This window comes from Vipera berus (genome assembly GCF_964194415.1).
Source record: "Vipera berus genome assembly, chromosome: 2".
Taxonomy (NCBI): domain Eukaryota; kingdom Metazoa; phylum Chordata; class Lepidosauria; order Squamata; family Viperidae; genus Vipera; species Vipera berus.
Window position 1 is genome coordinate 153283588 of NC_138203.1, and position 24186 is coordinate 153307773.

Here is a 24186-nt window from a genome sequence, read left to right on the forward strand (position 1 = left end):
TTAGATACCAGGAAAATAAAATACCTGACTATAGGATAACATCACTGGAGAAGAGCCTAATGCTGGGAAAGATTGAGGGCAATAGAAGAAGGGGACGACAGAGAATGAGGTGGCTGGATGGAGTCACTGAAGCAGTAGGCGTGAGCTTAAATGGACTCCAGAAGATGGTAGAGGACAGGAAGGCCTGGAGGAACATTGTCCATAGGGTCGCGATGGGTCGGACACGACTTCGCAACTAACAACAACAACATAGGATAACACACATAAAAATTAAATTTCTAGTTATCCTCCCCATGCTATAATCTCTTCCCAGCCATTTAAGTAAGAATATGCTATTACTATATGGTATAATAACAATTTTATTGTCTCTTATTCCTTTTTTGCTCATCAATGGCTTTTGTATCAATTATGTCAGAACTATGTACTTCAACTGTTTCACCCTTTCTCTCCCAAATGGGTTAGGGTTATTGGTCAATGGTTAACAGTTCCCTCTGCTAATTTATGTACTAATCATAACAAGGATATAATTATGACCACAGTGTGCAAAAACTTCAGACATGAAATTTTAACACTAGTGGCATTTATTGCAACATTATTCACCTATAGTCCATGGTTCACATGACTTAGCTAATTGAAATATCCCCTCTATTATATTCATGCTGTGGATTGATAATGCATTATCAAGGATATATTGATCCGCCAGACAGTGACTATATTTACAGTACTCCCAGCTTCAGCAAAGAGGTGAAAAGATGTCACTTTTTTCCAACTTCCTGGTATTTTTCACTATAGTGAAAATAATAATTTTACATCCCCAGTGACACAATCAGGGTTGGCACCACCAAAAGCATTACTGAAAATGGAATGAGACATACAGATGGGATATCTAAAGTTCCTTATTTTCGTAAGGTCTTCCTAGAACTTCATCTGAATCATTTTTAGGACATTAACCCTTTGGTTAACCCTGTGGATAACAGCCTGAGTTAGTTTTACTCCAAAGAAGCTCAGGTTTGAGACTATTCCTTTAGGGCTAATAGGCTGGGTCATTTTAGTTTTTACATGTCACTCCTTCATCCATTTAAATGTGTTTTACAAAGAAGGACATTGAGTTTTACCAATGCAAGTGTTAGAATGGCTGGCTATTTTGTCTCCAATGCATAGAAGCTTATATGCCCATTGCAGTCCTTATGTCTGAATTAATTATGTCATTGTCATCAAGTTGTGGTTGACTGAGCAATCACATACATAGATTTTCTCCGTGATGGTCTGGCTCTAACCTGATCTTTCAGTTCTTCTAAGAGTACCTCATTCACCACTGTAACTGAATCCATCCACCTTGCTGCTGGTTGTCCTCTTTCTCTCACTTTTCCTAGCATTAGAGCCATCTCCAGAGTTCTAGGTATAATGTATCAGAAGTAGGATAATTTGAGCCTGGTAATTTGTACTCAAGTGAGAACTCTAGGTTGATTTGTTCATTGACCCATTTGTTTGGTTTTTTTGGTTGTCAACAATATTCTCAGGAGTCTTTTCCAAAACCAAAGTTCAAAAGCATCAATAGTATTCCTCTCCCGCTTCTTCACTGTGCACTATTTGCAACATATTATAAAACAGCTTTCTAAGACAGGGCTTTTCAACCAGTGGTACGGGTACCACCTGTGGTACATTGGCACCTGGCAGGTGGTACGCGACCATCCTAGAAAAGTGGCAGTGGGGGAGGGGAATGAGCTGAACCAGTGGCAGCACGGCACAAGCCTGAGCAAGAGATGGCTGGAGCTGCAGGGCTGTCAGGGCTCAGCGGAAGCGCCAGGATCAGCGCCAGGCTTCAGCTGGAGCTCGGCGCTGAATCTGGAGCTTCTGAGCCCAGAAGAAGCGCTGATCAGCTGGAATGTTGCAGCATTTCCAGGGTCTTGTAATTTAGAGATGCTTGGCAACTGATTCATATTTATGACGGTCACAGTGTCCCAGGGTCATGTAAAGTGACCAAAACCTGCTGCAACCACCCAGCAGATGGGGGGAATAAAAACCAAACACCCCCACTCCATCCCCGCTGCAAATCCTTAGCAGAAATGGTGGGCTGTGGCTTGGGAGGCACTTTTTTCAGTGCCATTGTAACTTCGAACAGTCACTAAGCGAACTGTTGTAAGTCAAGGACTACCTGTACTTCATCACCTTTTTCCTTTTTTTTTTTTTGGTCATCAAGTTTTTGACACCTTGCTAGGCGACTGGTGGTACTCGGATGTTGCCATATCCTAAAAGTGGTACAATGGGTGAAAAGGTTGAAAAGTCCTGTTCTAAGACACACTTGTAGTTATTCTAATACTGTCCAAAAGGCAGTCTGTTACTACAGATTGCAGGAGAATGTCATCCATATTCTGTCAGCCCAATTATTTCGGCTGGGGGGATCCAGGAGGGCCTTCTCTGCTGTTGCTCCTGCCCTCTGGAACATTTTGCCCCCAATGTGAGGTTGGCCCCAACTCTTGGGACCCCAGTGGGGGAAAGGTGCAATGGAGATGGTTGATTAATACCAGATGCCACATCCCCCACTCCACCCCCAACCTCCCCATGTGTTTTTGGTTTTAATGTTTGATTTTAACTTTTATGTTTTAACTTAGATGTAACTGTAAGCCACCCAGTTATTGTATGGTAAGATGGGCAGCCAATAAATACATAAATAAATATTATTAGAAAAACCTCTAACCCAGGGTTCCCCAACCCTGGTCTGTGGACCGGCACCAGTCTGCAGCATGCCAGCAAGCAGGCAGGCCGTACAAACAAGCCAAGCTCCATCCTCAAGATGCAAGCAGTATTCAAAACCACACTTCCTCTGGTCTGCCGCCGCAGAAAAAAACCTTTCTCCATGGCACGGGTCCCTGGTGCCCAAAAGATTGGAGATCTCTGCTCTTTCCGGCCAGGACTGAGGATTTTTTTTTAATTTTTTAACTTATTGTAATTGGGTTTTTAATCAGAGTTATAGGGGTTTTAGATTTTAATTAAGGATAATTTAATCTATTTTAATTGTTATTAATTTTTGTATTGTGATGTTTTAATTGCCTTGTGAACCGCCCTGGGTCCTGCGGGAGAAGGGCGGTATATAAGTTTAATAAATAAATAAATAAAGCTCTAGAAATGGATAGCCTCCACCCAGCATCATTTGCAATATACAAAAAGCCCATATAACTTTGATTTACAATCATATTAGCATATGGATCCAGAGGATAATCTTAATTTGCCAAAAAGTAAACATTCCAAATCATTCACAAATCTGCCTCCAATCTTAGTAAACAAAGGTGCTTGAGTAGATACCTACCTAACAGCCTACCTCAAAATGAAATTCTGACAATGTGCTTTTTCCTATGAGATATGCTGGAGATCCACCTAAAACTCCAAAAGTACAAAAGCGTAGCAATTAAAAATGCTACTAATGCAAGTTAAACTATGACTACATGTTGCATTTATTGCAACAAAAACTGGGGGAAATGACAAATAATTAAAACAAATCAAACAACGGGAGCAAAAGTTTATTCTGACTCTTTTACAAATTCTTCAGTTCTGTCCCCCTCCTATCGTGCCCAGCAAATCCTCCGCAAAAGAACAAAAGTATAACTCTTCGTACACGCGTTAGGTAGCTCTGAATAATAATAATAATAAACCACAACTCCCGATACGCATTTCTTTAGCATATGCAATAAATTCACGTTACGCACCCGTGATGTATTCTGGGATACATCCTGGAATTTTGAAAAAAAAAATTTACACTGTACAATATCCTTCCGCTAAACCTAGAATATAAATATATATATATAGTCCCATTCAAATATATATAGTCCCATTCATAAACGTCCCAGAATTACGCCAACAAATCAGGACGAATATTTATTTATTTATTTTCCGTTAGAACACCCTTTACCACGTTGTATTATTCTCACTCCTTAAACCTTCTGAGAGAATCAAAGAGTTTTGAGGGCAGGAGGAAGTACGACCAAAGTGCTTCCGCTTCGCGGAGGAAAGCAATATAAAAAACCCAAGGAAAAAAGCCGGATCCTCTTTCGCCTCCTCACCGTCAAAATGGTGGGTACCGCGCGCGCGAGGTGGCGGGCCGCTAGTGGGAAACCCCTCAGACAAAAACCAGCCCCGGGGAACGAGAGGGCGGAATTTGAGACATCAGTGAAATTGCCTGGGAGAGGGGAGGTGGCTGTTCTGTTGAATCCTGGCCCACAATATACGCGTCCCGTTTGAAGCAAGCTTGGTGGAAAGCGAGACCTGTGGCCAGAATCGCCCTTCTCTGATACTTTGGGACTCCTGGCGCAATCACCCACCCACCCCCGCCCGCCATCTCAGTGGTAAAGTCCGCCTAGTCTCGAGGAGTTCGCGGGACGTCGCTAACGTTCTCAGCTCGCGGTCTTACACCGAGTGGGGGGAGGGGGACGGGAGAGCTCGGCCTCTCCCGACCCGGTGGCCGCCTCGTGTGCTGGGCTGCCATGCTGTTTTTAGTTGGGAATGATACTGGGGTTCGCACTCGGAAACTTCTGGAGGGACCCCCGGTTAAGGGAGACCATTCCAGTAGGGCGGGCCGGACTTAAATGGCGCCTGAGACTAAACTGGGTTAGGGCTTGGATAGCACACGTTCTCTCCCTTCCACCCCCCAAATTCTGGTTTCTCTTGGGGGGGGGAATCCCAATGAAGAAATATTCAGTGAAAGTACTTTATACAAACAGGAATTACTGTGAAGTATGTGTGTGTGTTTCTGTCTCTCTATGTGTGTGTGTGTATACACACACACAAATACACACACATGGAAGGCACGTTTAAGATGTTTAGAGCTAAGAATAGATGTCCGTCTTTCCCAGTTTCTGGGTTTAAATACTGGCTTCTTGGGATCTATTGTATTTATAATAATAGATCCCAAGAAGCTAGTGTTTAAACGTACAAACTGGAAAAGGTGGACATATTTGCTTATCCCTCATACACATGTGTGCAGTTGCTGTTTACATTTGACTTCTTTTTTTAACTTTTGGAAAAAAGGTAGTAATGGTTCTGTTTGTATGTGTACACACATACAGAAAGAATATTGGCAAATATATAAATTGTAAATATAAATCTGTGCGGTCAGTCTTTGGACGTTTTGAAGATATCAAGGTGCAAAATGTACCTTTGAGTGAAAAGTGTTAAGGAGACAGTGACAGGACAGCAATGCTACCTGGTTATCAAAGCAGGTACTGTCTGTAACAATACTGTTTGCACCACAACATGTTCTCACATTGTATCACTTTGCATTGCATAATTTGTTTGTCAGTTATTAACATTCTGTTATAAATTTTGTTCCTTTCAACAGACAAGGAAGAGAAGAAACAATGGCCGCGCCAAGAAGGGCCGAGGGCATGTCCAGCCTATACGCTGTACCAACTGTGCCCGTTGTGTCCCCAAGGATAAAGCTATTAAGAAGTTTGTCATCCGAAATATTGTAGAAGCAGCTGCAGTCCGAGATATCTCTGAAGCGAGTGTCTTTGATTGTAAGCTCTTCCTCTTGCTATGCCCTTTAATTGGCAATGTAAAGTTGAGATTAGAAAATTAAAGGATTAGAAAACATTACAACGAACAATCATATATTTCTTTGTATTTGAGATAGTAGTGTGATGATTGATGTTAACTAGCTCACTACTATGGTGTTCATCTTAAATATTCTGTATTCTCTGATAGGAAGCTTTTGAATTAAAAATCTTAATCCTGTTTGATAGCTCATCATCCAAATTTTTTGTATTTCTAGCATTGTAATTTTGACTAATTCACGATTCATTAAAAGAAAAGATAGGAAAAAACCAAAAGTAGAACTCAGATGAGAGAAAAATTTCAACTGGAGTTTGATGGGAGAGTTTTCTTTTGCCATCAAAAATAATCACTCCATTTATTTTAGTGTAATATTTTTTTTAACTAAGATCTTGCGGGACCTTGCTTTAAAATGAATATTTTTAAAAAGAGGATAAGAAATGTAAGTTGTATTGCTGGAAATGTTCATAATTGTTCCATTATATCTTATTTGGTATTATAATGTTGGAGCTTATTTTTCTTTCTCATTTTTAGATTCCATAATTTATTCTTTCATGGTAATGAATGGAACCCATGATGTAGACTTTCAGGGGGAAATCATGAGATCTAATGTCTAATGTAGGCATCTTGGACCACTGTAGCCTTTTCCAGTTATCTTTTGCTTTCTCCTCAGCCTATGTTCTACCCAAACTCTATGTGAAACTTCACTATTGTGTTAGCTGTGCTATCCACAGCAAGGTGGTGAGGAACCGATCCCGTGAGGCCCGGAAGGACCGCACTCCTCCTCCCCGGTTCAGGCCAGCAGTAAGTGTATTGTCAACTGCAAATTATTACATTATCAACAACAACAACAACAAAATTAACCTAGTTGGTGGAGTACAAGTATCATGCCGTTTTTGCATGATTATACAGGCAATCCTCAACTTCACAACCACAATTGGAATCAGAATTTTGGTCACTAAGCAGTGTGCTTGCTAAGTGACTCAGTATGTGACCGGACTTGATTTTATGACCATTTTTACCATGGTTGTTGGGCGATTCCATCTTCCCCAATTATCAAAAACTGGATAGGGAGGCCACAAATTGCACTCAAATGGCTGCAGGATGCTGCAGCTGATCATAAATGTAAGCTGGTTGCCAAGTGCCTAAATTGCAGTCGCACAAGTCCTACATGTAAAGACAGGATGGAAATAACTTTTTCCAAGGCTGTGTAACTTTGAACCATTGTTAAATTCAGGGCTGCCTGTATAAGCCAAGGGTGTATAGGGAATACTTTTAACAGTGGGTGAGAGGGACTACTTTAGAAAGAGAATTTAGGAGGTTCAGCAATGGAATGGTGCCCTGAGCATCTGCATATAGCAGCATGCAGCTCTGGGCTGCACTTTTTATCTTCCTCACACAAGCAGATGTGCTAAGGATTTTCCTTTCTATATTCACATGATATGCTACACACCATTAGGATTGTTTGATTCTGTCTTAGAATGAAGTAATCCTGACAGTTATAGTTTATTGTGCTTTCTGTTATTGGCATGGAAAAAGCCTAGATGAAATATATTTCTAAAAGCTAATAATTATTTAATTTAATAGGAAGTGAAAGATTATAAATAAAAGGATTGCATATTATTAATGAACTGTTGAGCCAGTTAGCATTCTGGCAGAGGCCACAACTATTCTTTGTTGTACAAGGCAGCTATATTTTAAATCTCTGTTGAGGTAGAAATTAAGATTAATGTGTTATGTTTATCATTAGTAATAAAGTTAGATGAATGTCTTAACGTTTCTTCTTTTTCTCCTCCAGGGTGCTGCACCGAGACCACCCCCTAAGCCGATGTAAGGAGATGTTTTAAAAGATGTCAATGCCAAATATTGAGTCAATAAATACATTTTACAAGTGGTGATTGTTTGTGTTAACCCTAGTGTTTTTAAAGGGGTGGGTCTTAAAAAAATGTGTGGGTACATGATTAATAAATACCTTTGAAATATGCTCCAAATAACTTTAAAGAATAACTTGAGTGATGCAAGTAGCCTTGAAAACAGTTATTTTGCTTAGCTCTTGGAAACAACCTAGTATTGTTTCATGAAGCAGCTTTGAGAGAGCTCTCTCAGACTTTCATCAAAACTTGATAGCAACTCTTTTTCTTTATGGGGGTTCTTCCCATACCCATCCTCTTGCATACTATCAAATCAAAAAGACTCAGTGGCTTGCAAGTATTTTATCTGGTAAAATGTGTCTAACGTGCCATTCTAAAGGCTATAGAATAGCTATTACAGCTTTTAACCATTGCCTTCCAGAACGGATTTAACAAGCAGCAGTTTGAAAGGTGAACAGCTGGCAGTTATGAATCAAAAGATTTTAATGCAAACCAGATATTTTTCTGGATTTTTTTTTCTCCTCATGGAAATATGTTTGAAACACCTGATTCTGTAAGAATACAACTTACAGCATATAAAATTATTTTTGAAAAGGATTCTATGTACAAGACATTCTGGTTTTTTTGTCCCAGTTTACCTTGTGCCAGCCAACTTGGATGGTTCCTTATGTGAGTGGCTGCTGTTGTGTTTTGTTGGCACCTAAGAGAAGCTTGTTTATCCATTTTTCAGGAGATGGATTTATGGATAAAAACTCATAGTACTCTTATTTGGTAATACTGAAGTAGGTCAGCGTGCACAGGTTTTTCACCCCCTCCCCCAATTATGTTCCATTAACAAATTATTTCCAGCTAGTATTAGCTTTGAAAAACTAAAGTTGAATGTAATAAAAGAATAAGAATTGTGGCTATAAATGGAAAAGATACCTTTCATTAAGAGCTTAATTTTGGCATTTGAGATGAGAAAATGAAAGTTTGTTTGAATCAGAATTCTTTGTCCAGTAATTAATATTTTGAAAAAGCTTCAACTGCTTACTTGTATACATGTAATTGAAGTAAATTCTTTGTTCTGGCCTATGCTTATAATTAAAAAAACGGGAAGAAAAATTAAATTAGTTCTTAGTTCAAATGCTGTTTGTTTTAGTCATAATATTCAAAAGCATCAGCAGATGGCAGATCTGGCTTGTCTAATTTAGAAGCTAAGTTGGGTCAGATCAAGTTAATTCTTGATTATGAGAGTGACAAGGAATCAAACTCGTAGTGGAAAATTAAAAAGTTCTTGTAGTGGTTAATGCAACCCATTAAAATTGCTTTATTATATCCTTGATTTAGCTAAGATATTCTGTTTAGATCCTTGGGGTCCGAAGACTTCACAGTTATTAGTCATGATAATGCATCTTTTTAAAAGTGCAAAAGAAGCAGTTGCGGGTTTCTAATCTGTAGAACAGGTGGGGAACTATGGTTCCTTTATAATTCTGGGAGTTGAACTCCACAAGTCATAAAAGGGCCATAATTTCCCACTCCTGCTCTAGAAGAAGAGCTGGAAATAAGATACTTAAGGAAGATACTCAGGTATAAATTGGCCCTTGTATCTTTAAGATAGATCCACAATATGGACTGGATTCTCTGGTGTAGCCAAGGCTTCGTGCCTATTGTGGCAGTTCTCCCTTTATAGTAACTGGCATTTGCAAGATGCTATCAAAACTTCAATGTGCCCATTGCTCTAAAAATCTAAATTCTTTCTGGATTGGATCTGGAAGGGTGATCTTGGTGGAGCAGTGGGCTAATGCCTCCTTAAGTAACACCAGCTGCCTGCAATTAGTGCAGGTTCGAGTCCCACCAGGCTCAAGGTTGACTCAGCCTTCCATCCTTCTGAGGTAGGTAAAATGAGGACCCAGATTGTTGGGGGCAATTAAGCTGACTTTGTAATAATGCCGCTTGGGGGTGTGTGTGAAAGCAGGCATATACATAGAATGAAGGCTACTGCTAAGCTTGTAAGCCGCCCTGAGTCTTCGGAGAAGGGCGGGATATAAATGGAATTAAAATAAAAAAAATAAAAATAAAATCTATTCTTAAGAATGTTCATTGTCCTCATTTTCACCACTTGACAATATGATTACAAACCTTTTTAATAGCCTAGGCAGCCAGTGTAGGATTTATTACTGTAATTGCATCCAGAAGCCATAATAGAGAGCAGCAAATTTAAGCTTGCTGCGTTTCAGGAGTATGCAACTGATGTTACCAGACAGTCTTTTTAAAAATAGGGATAGATTCTGGAGTTGTGAGGTAAAATGCATGCCTCTAGCACCTTTTGTTCCTGAAGCTCCTTCCTCCATTGCAAAACAATGACCATCCGTTCTGAAGGAGCTGTGTGCAGCAAAAGAGCTGCTGGCAAGTGATGGTGGCCCCAAGTTGGATTCTTGACACTCCTGACGTTCCTGATAGCAACTCAAGGGGGCAGCAGCAAATGCTGGAAGCAAGGGTCAGTATTATTAAGAAAAGGAAGTAGTAAGGAAGTCAGTAGGTGGGTTTTCTTTTCATTCTTATCTTCCTGTAGTAAAGTACTCAAGTATGTTAAGCTTGGCAGTGTTCTCACAGCACATTAATACCATTTGTGGCTTAGTACATTTGTTGAGATGGAGAGAAATCTCTTAACTAGAAGCAAAGATGTAAGGTTCAGTAAGCTTCTAACTCGTGTATCAGATGGGTAGGGTTGTGAATTAAGCTAGATAAGCTCTACACTAGTTATATCTAAGTAATCATTAGATTGTGCTTAATTATCTCCTATTTACTGGGCTAATGCCAGTTTGGGGAAAAATGTATTGGGTTGAATCAGAGATTAAACCTGCTCTTATTGTGATTTATATCCAGGCAGATTATAAGAAAAGACATTAAGTCTGTTTAGTCATAGCTTTCTGTCTGGTTCTTGGTCATAGACCTGATCTGTGTGATTCTTACCTTAAAATGGGATTACCTTTGGTGGGATTGGAACTAGGCCCTTCCCATCAGATCATCTTTGACTTTTTGAGTTCTCCATTGGAAACATGATCACAGATAAAGAACAGACTTTGGCAAATAACCAGCTTGAATCAAATCAGGTCACAGCACTTCCACTGAGTGTTGCATGTCCCAGGATGTCTTTGGATCTCCTCAGGATATTTTTCTTGGAATTAAAATAATTGATTGCTCTTTGGATTTTATATTTCCAAAAGTAGAAGGACAGCTGCTTCTGTTGCCTTTTCCCAGATGCTCTCTGTGGAATCTCAAATCTCTTACTCTCATAGCATAAAATAATTCAATTATGTGTGCCTGACACCTCTGGCATTCCATAGGAAGAGAGTAACAGACTCCAGACTTTGGGGCTCCGCCATCATGTTCCCTGCATCTCTCACACAGCCATTGTACTGTGGCTGGTTCTTGTCTCCTGACCTTCACCTCCAAAAAGGAGTGGGAATAAAATACTCATTTTTCAGAGCTGGACTTCATGTATCTGAGGAAGTGGAACAAAATCTTTAAAAGCTCATGGATGATACATTGGGTAATTTTTAAGGTGCCATAAAATTATGGCAACAAGCTGACACTTATCCTCGTTGGGAGTGGGAGGCACCGTTTTAAGGTGGTTCTCCTACCTCTCGGGCCGCTCGCAGACGGTGTTGACAGGAGGGCAGAAGTCAACCCCTAGGCCCCTTAATTGTGGGGTGCCTCGGGTCGGTGCTCTCGCCCCTCCTGTTCAACATCTATATGAAGCCGCTGGGTATCATCTGTGGTTTTGGGGTGAGGTATCAATATGCCGATGATACCCAGCTCTTTATCTCCACCCCGAACCAAGCCAGTGATGCCCTCGATGTGATGTCCCGTTGCCTGGAAGCGGTACGAATTTGGATGGGGAAGAACAGGCTCCAGCTCAACCCGGCCAAGACTGAGTGGCTTTACGTACCGGCATCTCGACTTGTCCAAGAGGTTCCATCTTTGGTTATGGGAGGAGAGGTGTTGCCTCCCGTTGATAGGGCACGCAATTTAGGCGTCCTCCTGGACTCACGACTCAGTTTTGAAGATCATATTGGAGTCGTGGCCAGGGGGGCATTTGCCCAGGTTCGCCTGGTGCGCCAGTTGCGCCCCTATCTGGACCGAGATGCCCTACGTACGGTCACTCATGCACTCGTTACCTCTCGGATAGATTACTGCAATGCTCTCTACATGGGGCTGCCCTTGAAGACCACCCGGAGGCTTCAGCTGGTGCAGAATGCGGCCGCGCGGGTAGTGATGGGAGCATCCTGATACTCCCATATTACACCCCTCCTGCGTGAGCTGCATTGGCTACCAGTTGTCTTCCGAGCGAGATTTAAGGTGCTGGTACTTACCTTTAAAGCCCTACATGGCTTAGGCCCGGGATATTTGCAGACCGTCTGCTACCGGGGACGACTTCCCATCGCCCAGTGCGCTCACACAGAGAGGGCCTCCTCAGGGTGCCGTCGGCCAGACAATGTCGGCTGGCGACCCCCAGGGGGAGGGCCTTCTCTGTGGGAGCACCAGCCCTTTGGAACCAACTCCCCCTTGAGCTTCGGATGGCCCCGGACCTCCGGTCCTTTCGCCACAACCTCAAAACTTTTTTCTTCCATCAGGCTGACCTGGATTGATGATGGGTTTTTAAATATGTTTTAATTTTTAACTGTGTAGTTAATTTATTTTGGGGCTGTTATTTAATTCTTTTTTAATTTTTGTATTGTTGTTTTTTATTGTTGTTAGCCGCCCTGAGTCCTTCGGGAGATAGGGCGGCATATAAGTCCCAAAAATAAATAAATAAATAAATAAATATACATTAGTGAGGGCACTTTTTAAAGACCGGCAATAGTAGTTGGCTATCATGGTCATTCTCAGTGAGATGATTATGTCATATTGTAGTCAGTCATACCATGAATCAAATTGCATAATTCACTTCATTTGTATGATGATGTCACAGTGCAGATGATATCATTGGCTTCTACCAGATGCCTGTGCTATCTATGATTTTTATATTAATTCAATAGTTCAATTGTATCCCGCTATTTCTCTTTATTTTACCTCACTTTCAAAGCAGAAATTCCAGAAACGTTTGAGAAATACAATGTGTGGCTTGTTTGTTCTGCTGTAGGGAATCCCTGCATTTAATTTTGAACACCTTCCCTGTAAAGTTTTGGAGAATGATGGGAACATGCAATAGAGCAGTGCAGAAACCCCTGCCCTAGCTTCCATGCTTTGTACCCAGCACCCACAACCCATACATTTACAGAATTTTGCACTAGCTCCAGATTGGCAAATGCAAATCCCTTTGAGGACTAGGAGAAGAGCTCGTGAACAGCAAAGATGGTTGCTTTCTTCCTCTTGATGGCTCTCCGGTCATTTCCTCCCACTCTCCACGTGACCATGTCCATGGTTCAAGTCCCTCTGAATCTTTGCCAGCGTCTTCCCCTCCTAGCCAGGAGCAGTGACCTTGCCAATAGCTCTGCTAAATATCTCAGCATCTCACCACTCCCTCCTGCCAGAATGCCAAAAAGCTGGGCCAGAAACAAGTTCAGCTTGCTGAGAGGGAACCGGAAGGCCATATTTCGTTGAGTCTTCTCCTCACCCTACTTCAGACTTGCTCCTTTCTAGTAGAAATACAGGATGCTGCTTAACTTGATTCAAACCGTTGATCTGTCTGGCTCAGCAGTGTCTCTGTACTCTTTGGCAGTCATCTTGCAATATTTTCCTAATAGAAAATTTCCCAACCTTGCTTGTCTGGAGATATAGATGATGAAATCTGGGATCTCTTTTGCATGCAAAGCATGTACTTTGCTAACTTAACTATGGCTTTTCTGAGGAAGGACATTCCTGACAAGCCTGGTCATGGGAGCTCTCTTCTTCACACATTCTGATTCCTTTTCCCTCTGCATGGTGCCCTTTCCATGACTTCATGAAAAAACAAAGAGAGGATGAGATGTCCACCCACCCCCAGGCAACACCTCAGAAGTTCCTGGGAAAAGAAGTTAACCGGGCTCTCTTGGGACCAAACAGAAAGAAGGTGGCATGTTTTCTTAGTGTCTTTTAATTCTTCAGAACAGCAGAACCTTTTGGAAGGTCCAGTCATTTCCAACCTGGTGGGTTTTACACATGTTGGACTACGGGGTCCCAACGCCTTGGTATACAGTAGTAATGTCTGAGAACTCCAGAAGTTGTACTCCAATGACGCAAAGCCAAAGCAGGTCAGGAAGAGGTGGAGTCTTGCGCAGAATCAAGTAGTAGGATGTGGCATTGGGGAAGAGATAAATGTCAACTTTCTCATTTTAGATTCAGCTATGCTCATTTAAAGAGTAGTCTGTGAGAACACTGGAAGCAATTTTCTCTGATCCTGCCGAAGGAGCCAAACATGCAAGGGGAACAATTAATTAAAATACTTCAAAATCCAAAGGAATGTGTGGCAGAAACAGGCCACCCATCGCTCAGCTGGTGTTAAAAAATGCAGAGTAAAACATGTTTGGTTAAGTGGAGAATACTTCCTGCCCAATTATGCTTAATATTTAAGTTAGTTTCAAAATATCTATACTGCTTTCCCAAACAACTTTATGCAGTGCAAAATCTGAAAAGCAAAAATCCATCCTTAAACTAATGAAGACATCTTCATAAAATGAAGTAAAATATTAAATCCCTTCTTCACCGAAAACACAGCTAAAACAGCCATCCACTTGTCAATAGACAAAGTATCAAGCATTCGGTATCAGTTGTAGCTTCAGAGTTATCTTCAAATATTGTCCCATGTAGAGCTCATCGCAGCTGTCGCGTGGAATAATAATGAGCCATGAACACCATCACCAAGGCTTTTTGGTCCAGGTAGAGTCATTCTTGGTGTGACTCCTTTCTGAACTGGCAAAGGGTCCCCTGGCTATGACCTCCACCTCCTATTCAAGTAGGAGCACTAAATCCAGAATAATCTGTATGTCGCAGAGTAGCTCCTTCAGGGGAACACAACCTTCGCTAAAACTGGAACCAACATTTTTGGAAAGTCCATCTGTTTTAAAGACAAGCAGAACCTCTGTGCTGCAAGGTTTAACCTGAATTTGTTTTTCTCCATCCAGTTTTTCACATCTATAGCATTTCTGGGCCAGCCTGGGTTTAATGTACAACTGAGTGTCCTTAATGTAGTAAGAACACCTCATTTCAGAATTGTAGATGACCTCACTAAGTAGTTTCATACACATGCTAAATGACATTGGGGAAAGGACTAGGCTTTGTGGTAGCCCATAATCACAGGGCCAATTGTTTCTCTTGCACAACTGGAGGATTGTGCAGTGTTGTCCAGTCAGGTGAGAGCAGAAATCATTGTAAAACAGTGTTCTCTGAGAATACCATGATCAATAGTACCTACTACTACTGAGAAATCTAATAGAAGCAGGAACAGCACACTTCTACCAGCTGACGAAGCTATCCGCCACAAGGAACTAATTCTGTTCCAGCTGTATCTGGGCCTAAACCCTGGATGGAAGGGATTGATATAATTCATATTTTGTAGAATCCCCTCTAGCTGATTCCCCATCACTTTCTCAACGACGTTTCCCAAAAAGAAGAATAGATAGAAGTCTAATACTGGTGGGTGAAAGATTGCTCTTCAAAGAGAGGCACCCCACTGCCTCATTCAATGTAGGTGGCATCGTAACCTTCTACACAGAGGCACTGCCAGCTGCACATTTCACCCATCAGCTGCCTGAGTAAGTTAGACTGGGAATGAGTCCAGTTCACAGATGGTGAAGGTTATACTACAAAGCATCTTTCTACCACCCAGGATCCATAAGCTCAAAATAATTCCAGTTCACAGAGAGGTAAACATTCCCTTCTATAGCTCTGCCCAGTTGGCATTTAACTCTTGAGCAAATATAAATGGCTTTATTAGCATGTAAGTGTGTATGTGTCTGTACATGGGAATTGCAGCAGCCTTGCCCTCCTCCACCTGCCCAGCTTCAAAGCGGTGCAAGTCACCATGCGATGATTCATTTGATTTCAGAATTGCGGTTACTTTCAGTGATCTTCATTAGGAAGGGGGAACAACTTTTAACTGTCCAGCGTGAGAAGCTTCTCTGGATTTAACACATATTCATTCCTGCAACTGAGGAAGGTGTCCTGATAAATAATCCGGATGACGTTTCTGAAATGGCTGCCATCAGGGAAGAGCACACGTGTCCTAATAAACTTGGCATGTACAGTAATCTAAAGGGGGAAAAAACAGTTCTAGAAGTCCCTGAAAAGATTTTCCATATTCTGGAACACCAGACACCTCTCTGAAGTAGCAGAGCATGTACTACTGCTGTAAATGGATGTTTGTCAGACAAACGTCTGCAGCAGACGTTGATGAATCATACCTGAGCATGACAGTAGGGAGGAAGGACTCTACTTTATCATGAGCTGACTTGTTGATATCCTGAATGGAACAGATAATTCTACAACACCAATTTGCCTTGCAGAAATAAGGGTGGTGGACACAGTCTATAGATTACATCCTTTTGCTTAGGGAGCATTTTACTTGAATGTTATTGCCTCTGCTTGTATGAGATCTGTCTCTGCTTCTCAGATGAACAGATGGATGGGACTTTGCTTGTTTGTGCGGACCGGTTGCGGGCTTGCCAGGGCCCAGTACCGGTCCACGGACCGGGGGTTGGGGACCCCTGCTTTAACATACAGGCCACTCCTAGGATCAGATGTGCAAAGAAGCATATTTAATGTCTAAATACTCTTCAAAGTGTAACATGAAGGTTGGAAATTTTTCATTTGTTATTGCTCAATAAGGTCACTTATTGACCTTATCAGTTGGTCACTATTATTTGCCACAGTTCTGCAAAATCCCTTCCTGAAAAAGTAAATTCAGATATATGTATCTACCATATATTTTCTTCAATAAAGGAAGGCATAGATAATTTAATAAATTTGGGAGCAATCTCCTTATTTCTTTGCCACATCTCCATCTTGGTCTATAGTAGTCCAACTGTCTTCTGTATGTCTGACACAATTGTTCCATTGAAGATCTTCAGTGTTATGCTTTCCCACATTTTTTGATTTTTTAATATATTGTCTGCTTGCTTTTGTGTAAGCAGACTGGGTTTCTTCTCTGATCTTCTCCTTTGGGTAATTCTGTCATTATGGGAAATTTCCTCTTTCAAAATCAAACGTGACTACAGTGGAGCAATGTCATTAGTGAGTAAGAGAAGGCTGAAATTGCCCAAACAACATTTTATTAATTATTTAAAATGAAATAGCCTATATTTAAACAGAGTGAGTGCCTGTTACTCGTCCCAGCTTCTGCCAACCTAGCAGTTCGAAAGCACATAAAAATGCAAGTAGAAAAATAGGGACCACTACGGTGGGAAGGTAACAGCGTTCTGTGCGCCTTTGGCGTCTAGTCATGCCGGCCACATGACCACGGAGACGTCCTTGGACAAGCGCTGGCTCTTCTGAGCACCGGCCCCTAGAGTTGGAAACGACTATCACGCATGTGCGGGGGAACCTTTACCTTTACCTTTATATTTAAACAAAACAAAAATTAAGCAAGGTTAATCAGGCAGGGAGCAAGGGATAAAAATCCATTGAGACAATTATCTCTGGAATAATAACTACTTCCACATAGCAAACATGTAGCAAAGCTAACGTTATCTCTTTCAGCTGCACTTAAAAATATACTTCAAACGTAACCAATGTATATTTCAGAAATTTGATACTGATTTTGTTAGGAATGAATGAACTTGGTGCAGTTGCAGTTTTTCAATACAGGTTTTTTCATTACAGTTGCAATTTTTCTCCAAGATAGTCTGTGCTTTTAGCCACAAAGGTAAAGGTAAAGGTTCCCCCGCACATGCGTGCTAGTTGTTTCCACAAGGGGGCGCCAAAAGGCAACAGCAGAGTGTACTTCCACTTTTCTAGTTTTCCCTGTTCTCAAATACTGATACAGTGCAGTATTTCTTTGATGGTTAAAGTAATTATTCGTCATGACCGAGGAAGTGTTTCTGTTCTGATTCTGAATAAAGAGGTGGGGGGGAGTCCACAAGAGAAGAAACAGGTCATTTGGGGGCAAAATTGAAATTTGTTTCAAACATAAAGGATTAAAATCACCTAGAAATAGATGAAATCAAGTCCTTAGGAAGACTTGAGTAGGAAATAAGAAGTACAAAGAGCTTCCACATTATTTACCAAGGTTTGCCTAAAGCTTGCTGGATTGGCTTCCAGGTCAGGACTCAGCCAGGGGCTCTAATTAGTTTAAAAAATAATAATCTTTTTTGTTGCCACCTATTTCCGGTGTGATTCACTTATGGGTGGGGTGGAGAGAATTCTGGCTTTAAAACTCAGCCATGCACAGAATTGAGTGGCAGGTATAGAGCGTTTCATTTCTGAACCAAGTCAGGAGGGTTAGGGTTGACCTGCATCAATTAATTCTAGGCCATACCTGGAAACTGCTTTAATTTGGGAATTTTTTATTTATTTTTATTTTAATTCCATTTATATCCCGCCCTTCTCCGAAGACTCAGGGCGGCACAAAGCTGCTCATAATGTGCCTGCTGGTGAAATCCAAGGAGTGTCCCTGAGGCACGGTCAAAAAATCAAGTCAAGATGGCGGTATTGGTGTGGTTAAAGCTTCACCTACTTTTTGATGTGACACTGATAGAAATGGAGAGTTTCGACTGCACCATGACAACCCCCATCTTTTGACCACACATCGAGGTCACCCCCGCAAAAGCTCGTAGTAGATGTGATGGAAGGTGCGCCTGGAGGAGCAGTGAGGGAAAAGTCTTTTGGCAACACAGAGCTTTCCCAGAGAGAGGCCCAGACCAACAGACTGTGCAGGCCAGAGCTGGATGGGGAGAGGAAAGAGTTTCAGTCTAACCACATTCTAGAATTTTCAGGATAGGTCTAGTAAATTAGAAGGTTATAGCCTGTGTCTGGCAAGATTCTGTCTATTAAGCAGAAGCAAATAAAGGATTGAATTTGATTGGACTTCGAGTGCTGTCTCTGGGCTTGAGGCTGAGAGTAGCCTGACTGGGGGCATACTGGATTTGTGGCACATCCTAAATTTGGCTCTGCTTCTGCTCTCGCTGTGATTAAAATTGAGGTTGATTATAAGCAGGTTTTTAAACAGGCATTGGCAATATCAAGTTGTAGCTCTTACAAGCAGTGGGGATTTTGTCTGTGCCATGTTTTGGTATCTGAATAAAGCTGAGCTACCCAGCTGACCAGGCAGGGTTTAATCTCTCCTTCCACATTTGTTCTTTAAATTTTGTCCCTCCTTTTAGTAGCTGCTGGGGTCTGGTGTCAGTTCAATGTTTCAACTTTGGGTGCAGAAAAAAATAAACTCTGTTCTTAATTGCTGGGCAGCCACTAACACTGCAGTTTATTAATGATTATGCTTGGAAACAATTCAGGGAGTTTACAAACTATAAAGTGAGTTGGATTTAACTTTGAAAAATCTCACTTGGGTGGTTTGAAGCATAAAAACAATACTCTGCAGAGCTGCACCTTCTTTAGATGATCTGTGTGTCTTGTGTGACTTTTATCATGAGTCCAGAGTCTTGTCAACAAAATGGTGTATCAAAGCCAGGTGAACCTTAATCTCTTTTGTGGTGGGGAGTCCTTAGCCAGCCAGCATCCATGAACATTGCTTTCCCTCTCTGACTACACTGATCTCATTTCCTCCCACTTCCCTTTGACTATGGCCATTATTCAGGGCGCCCACTCCTGCATCTCTGCCATCATCTCTGTCTCATGTGTTGTGACCTTGCCAATGAGGACACTCTCCTATTTAAAGATCTTGTGATTTCATAAATATGAGACACAATTCCAGCCCTCTTGCCAGGATGCCAGAATTCTGAAAGTTTGTGAGTGCCCAGGAGAAAATAGAGGGTAAATTGGCCACTTTTAATTGGCTACTTTCCCCAAAGGGTGGAACCCTGAGCAAAACAGCCCCCAAACTGGCCAGATAGAAGGTCAACCAGCTGAGATCAAACACCACCAATGGTAGAGGAGAACAGAGATATTGTCTTCTCTCACTCATCAACTCTGTTGCTGAGTTCCTCAGATTCCTACACAATCCACTCCATAGTTAATGGCAAGGAGAGAGTGGGCTGTTGAACTTTGATCAAATCCATCTACTCAACTTAAAAGTCAACATTTCTAATTCCTAGATTATTTTGCATGTAGGTAAGGTTGGTCTAAGGGATGCGGTGGCTCAGTGGGTTAGGACGCTGAGCTTCTCGATCAGAAGGTCGGCAGTTTGGCGGGTCGAATCCTGAGTGCCATGTAGCAGAGTGAGCGCCTGTTACTCGTCCCAGCTTCTGCCAACCTAGCAGTTGGAAAGCACATAAAAATGCAAGTAGAAAAATAGGGACCACTACGGTGGGAAGGTAACAGCGTTCCGTGCACCTTTGGCATCTAGTCATGCTGGCCACATGACCACGGAGACGTCCTTGGACAAGTGGCTTTGAAACAGAGATGAGCACCAGCCCCTAGAGTTGGAAACGACTAGCACACATGTGCAGGGGAACCTTTACCTTTACCTAAGGTTGGTCTAAGTGCCCTTCACTAGTTCAGATGCTACTTCCTTGGGGGTAGCATTAGACAGGGAGGGACTGTTGGAGAGCGGAGAAACTCATGCTTAAAATGAAGAAGGTCCCAGGTTCAGGTACTAGAAATCTTGAGGTGAAATCCTGAACCACTGTTCAACATTACAGACAGAAGAGAGCTACTAATTTGTAGAAAGTATGTTTCTCCTAATACAGGGGTAGGCAACCTTGGCTCTTTTATGACTTGTGGACTCCCAGAATTCCTGAGCCAGCCAAGGTTGCCTACCCCTGCTCTAATAGGTTCAAATTTTTCTGCCTCTTCTTAGCTTCCAAATATTAACCCTTTTGGAGACTTAATTCAATGAGCACATTATCTTCCAAGATGTATATGCCACACGTTCTTCCAGTAACCTTGTAATACAGGCCAAGGTAAACTGAGGTAGCAAGCTAATATAGTTTGGTGAACTTTGTGGCTAAGCAGGGATTTGTACCTGGATCTCCCATAACAAACGGAAGTGATGATGACTACCCTATGATTGTGATCTTATGATCCACTGGACGACAAGCCAGTCCACCAAATGTGGATTATGTTCCATCAACTCAGTGTTGATTCCTAGCAATCACAAAGATTTTCTCCACAGCTATCAATCCCTGAACTGGTCTTTCTGGTGTTTCAGTGACGCACCCATTGCCATTGTAAATGAGACCAACAAATTTATTGCTGGTCATCCACCTTCTTTTCCCTTCCACCATTCCTAGCATTGGAACGTTTTTCAAAGAGAGGCTCTTAGCATAATCTATCTGAGGTAGGCTATATTAAGTAGGATGCAAAGGATACCAAATGTTAGCCTAAGAAATGCTGTTCACCCAACTCTTGGGGTTAATGTAGATCAGATTTACTTTAGTAAATATGATAAATGAGTTGACTATGGGGACAGATGCTGAACATTAGTCTGGGCGAAATCCAAGGGTGGTAGCAGAAAATGATGTAAGTGGGACAATGACCATTTTAAATTACCCAGGAGGAAGAATTCAGTTTGAAAGTGGGCACGTGAATGAAACTATCAAGTGTGACAAAATCGCTTTTTATTTAGCCCTCCACCAAGGCTACCCAACTTAAGAGGCCAAAAGCAGTGACTGCTGTTCCGAGGCATCATTAATTTATACCGCGACAGAGACGGTCGGACCACGCTATAATAAATAACCGGCTAGCCGGCCGTCGACTCTTCTGGCGCGCGCCTTTTCCTCCTCAAAACAAATCTCCGCTTTTCATTCCTCTTTCCGGAGTTTCTCTCGCTGTCTTCTGATTGGCCAGAGCGCGGCGCAGCCCCAGCCAATTACGCCCGAGTTTCTGGTGAATGAAGAGTGTGTGTAATTTGTGAGTTGTGCGTGAGTAAAACAGATCAAAGCGCTACGAGTCCGGGTTCGTGGCTCGGGTGGTGGTGGGGGGGAGGAATTGGCCACTTTGGGGAGTCGAAAAAGAGGCGTCGGCGGAGGGGATTCGCCAAAGACTCAATGGAGCGGGAAAGAAGCAAGTGATCGGGCGCCCCCCCCACCCCCCCGCCCAGTCAAAGCTGACTCGTCCGCCTTGGGTCTGGATCAGGTGCCTCTCCTCCGGCTCCGTCTTTCCCATCCCAAAGCGGAATGCTGTAGCCCGAAATCCCGCGCACGCCGCCGGGAGAAACGGGGAACGGGGCTCTCCTCGAGTGACACCCGAAGCCCTCTCGGTGAACCATGAAGAAGCGCCAGATCCGAAGTTGCCTGCCCGCCCTAACGCTGCTCCTCTGGTGGAGCGTCCGCTCGGCAGGTTCTCAAGCAGGTAAGCCCCGCTCCGCCCGCTGTCTGCTCCGCGGCCTCGGGTGCTTGTGAGCCGGATCGTGCGGAGGAATTGCCCTTCACAACCCAAGACAACCGAGGATCTGTTTAGCCCTAAACAGGAGCCTAAGCGGTGGGCGTGTTGAACGCGGGCGCGATGCTGGCTTGCTCGCTCGCTCGCTCCCTGGGAATCGGACCCCCCGAGTCGGGGATGGAAGTTTTCTCGCGTTTTGTCCGCGGCCGGGAGGGGAAGCGTGCCAGAGTTTCGCCCCACCGAGCGACGCCTTTGAACCTGCGCGCCGCCGCCGCCGCCGAGAGGCAAAACCTGTTTGTCTCCCTCCCCCGACCCCCCCTTCTCCTTCCCCGTCGGAAGGGAGCGATGACTAGTTTGGGTTTAGTTTTAGGCTGAGTGGAGTTGCGCGCTTTTGTAACTTTAGGAAGCTAGATCGCCGGCTGATGCGGTGGGATTAGGAGGAAACGCCGGGGTATCCCCCAAATCCCGCTAAGGGAAAGGCGAAACTTAAAAGGCTTAACAACTTTAACTTAAAAACTTAAAACTGCCGTGGAATTTGGGAAATGTGGTTTCGCCGGCTTCGTCGCCTAAATCGTACTCGGCTTGAAAGGGACCGAAGGGCTGGGCTTCGCGGAGTTTTCTTTAGCGGAGGTAGATGGGTGGGTGGGGAGTATTATTAGGGCATTAGTCAAAGCGGTGAAGAACCCGGGCTTGTTTCTAGCGCCTTCGGTTTGAGCTAAGAAGTCGTAAGTGTCTCAGAGCATGCACAGAGAGCGTTTACTCTTCCTTAGCGGCCTTCATATAACTTATATAACTGAAATCCCTTGCGGTTTAAAGGATTCTACCGGTAAGAAACATAAAGCGTGGTTTGCAAGTCATTTTGAGCTTTTCATGGATACAATTTTGTTCAGAACTATTACTGTTTATCCACAATAAGCTTGTTTTCCAGAATCTACACCCACACCCGTACTATATACCACTCCACATATATACTACTATTTTGTAGTATATTCAAACTACAAAAGGTATTTTCAATTGCAGTTTCGGTAAGGTCCATATGCCAAGACTGTCTGAAGAAGAAAAATATGCTTTTGCTAGGCATTTTGGCTGATATTATAAGAGAGGCAAAAAGAAATTGGTAGTTAGATGGGGTGGACAGACACTTCCAGGAGGTCCTGTATTCGTAAACTATTTGAGGAGTTTTTTTAAAAAAAAATATCCAAAAGCAGCGGCAAACTTTTCTCAAAGCAGGAAATGTATTTGATTGGTACTCTGCATTTTTGTCTCTTTGACAATCAAGGCGGCTGATGTGAATAAAAACAACACATACATCAAAACACCACATCTAAAATACAGATAAAAATTTACACATTAAAATAAAATAGATTTAAAATTAAATGCGTGGAGGAAGAGATGAGATGGGCTTTCACCAACTTCCAAATACTGCCTTGTGCACAAATTATGCAGAGGAGGTTTCTGATTAAGCAACATCTCCTTGTCTGAGGACTTCTTGAGACTTTCAGCCTTCCCATCATCCACTGCTGAGCTGCACCACTGAAAGGAGAGGGAAAACTTATTTTACAAACCCTGACTCAGCCTAAGCTGTCTACGTGTTGAAAGTAAGGTGCCAGTGATAAGAATAAACAGACACCCTTAAGGGAGAGAAGGGTTTGATTTGTGGAGGGCTAAGTCCACTGGGTCTTGTTTTATGGCTTCTTACACCAAGTCAGTAATAAGGGGGGGGGAGAGAGAGAGATTGTTTAAATGATGCTGTTCAAAAGGTTAATCACGCCTCCTAGGCACTGTACAAACTCATAGGTGCCCTTCTTTCTTAGATTCTGAAGGTAAAGACACAAGAAGTAACCCCTATTGAATGTCTTGCTCCCTCCTGGCTGCTAAGGCATGATTCCCATCATCCCCAGCCACCATGACCATTCTTACTGTCTCAATCTACATTTCCAGGTTGTAGATGGTTTGCTCAAACTGATAAATGAGTTTCAACGGTCAGTGTTCAGCTGATGAAGATTTCTGAACTGAACCAAGAAAATCAGATCCATTGGATTACTAGACTTTGGAATTGATTTAGAAAATCAGTTCGACCCTGTCTGGGCTTTGGAAAAACATGTTTGTACACATGCCAGTTTCTAAAATGGTCCAGAATTTTTTTCAAATTGATGTCTGATTCAGTCTGATGGTTCAAACTTTGGAATACAATTTGGGGGGGGGAATCAAATCATTATCTTTGAATCAAATATCTTGAGTGAAATAATTGCACAGCCGTAATACATTATGTTTGAATCAGTAAAGTATTTTCCAATGAAGCAAAAATTGTAATATCTACCTTTTCCCCGGTAGGAAGACCCAAAAGCCCAGTTTTTCCTTCCAATGAGCTACA

The 24186-nt window shown here is 42.5% G+C and overlaps 2 protein-coding genes across 2 annotated transcripts in view; both read left to right on the top strand.

Annotated features, from left to right (window-relative positions):
* The first annotated feature begins 3950 nt into the window (after positions 1 to 3950).
* On the top strand, positions 3951 to 7440 carry RPS26 (ribosomal protein S26). Its single transcript, XM_081316310.1, has 4 exons — positions 3951 to 4068; positions 5333 to 5510; positions 6218 to 6348; positions 7343 to 7440. The coding sequence occupies exons 1-4, from the start codon at positions 4066 to 4068 to the stop codon at positions 7376 to 7378; spliced, it is 348 nt and encodes a 115-aa protein (XP_081172436.1). The 5' UTR covers positions 3951 to 4065; the 3' UTR covers positions 7379 to 7440.
* Positions 7441 to 21046: 13606 nt separating this feature from the next.
* ERBB3 (erb-b2 receptor tyrosine kinase 3) overlaps positions 21047 to 24186 on the top strand; it is a 115523-nt gene continuing 112383 nt past the window's right edge. Inside the window, exon 1 of the mRNA XM_081320919.1 lies at positions 21047 to 21782. Coding sequence (XP_081177045.1) covers positions 21698 to 21782 — 85 coding nt within the window. The 5' untranslated portion in view covers positions 21047 to 21697. The remainder of the gene's footprint in view (positions 21783 to 24186) is intronic.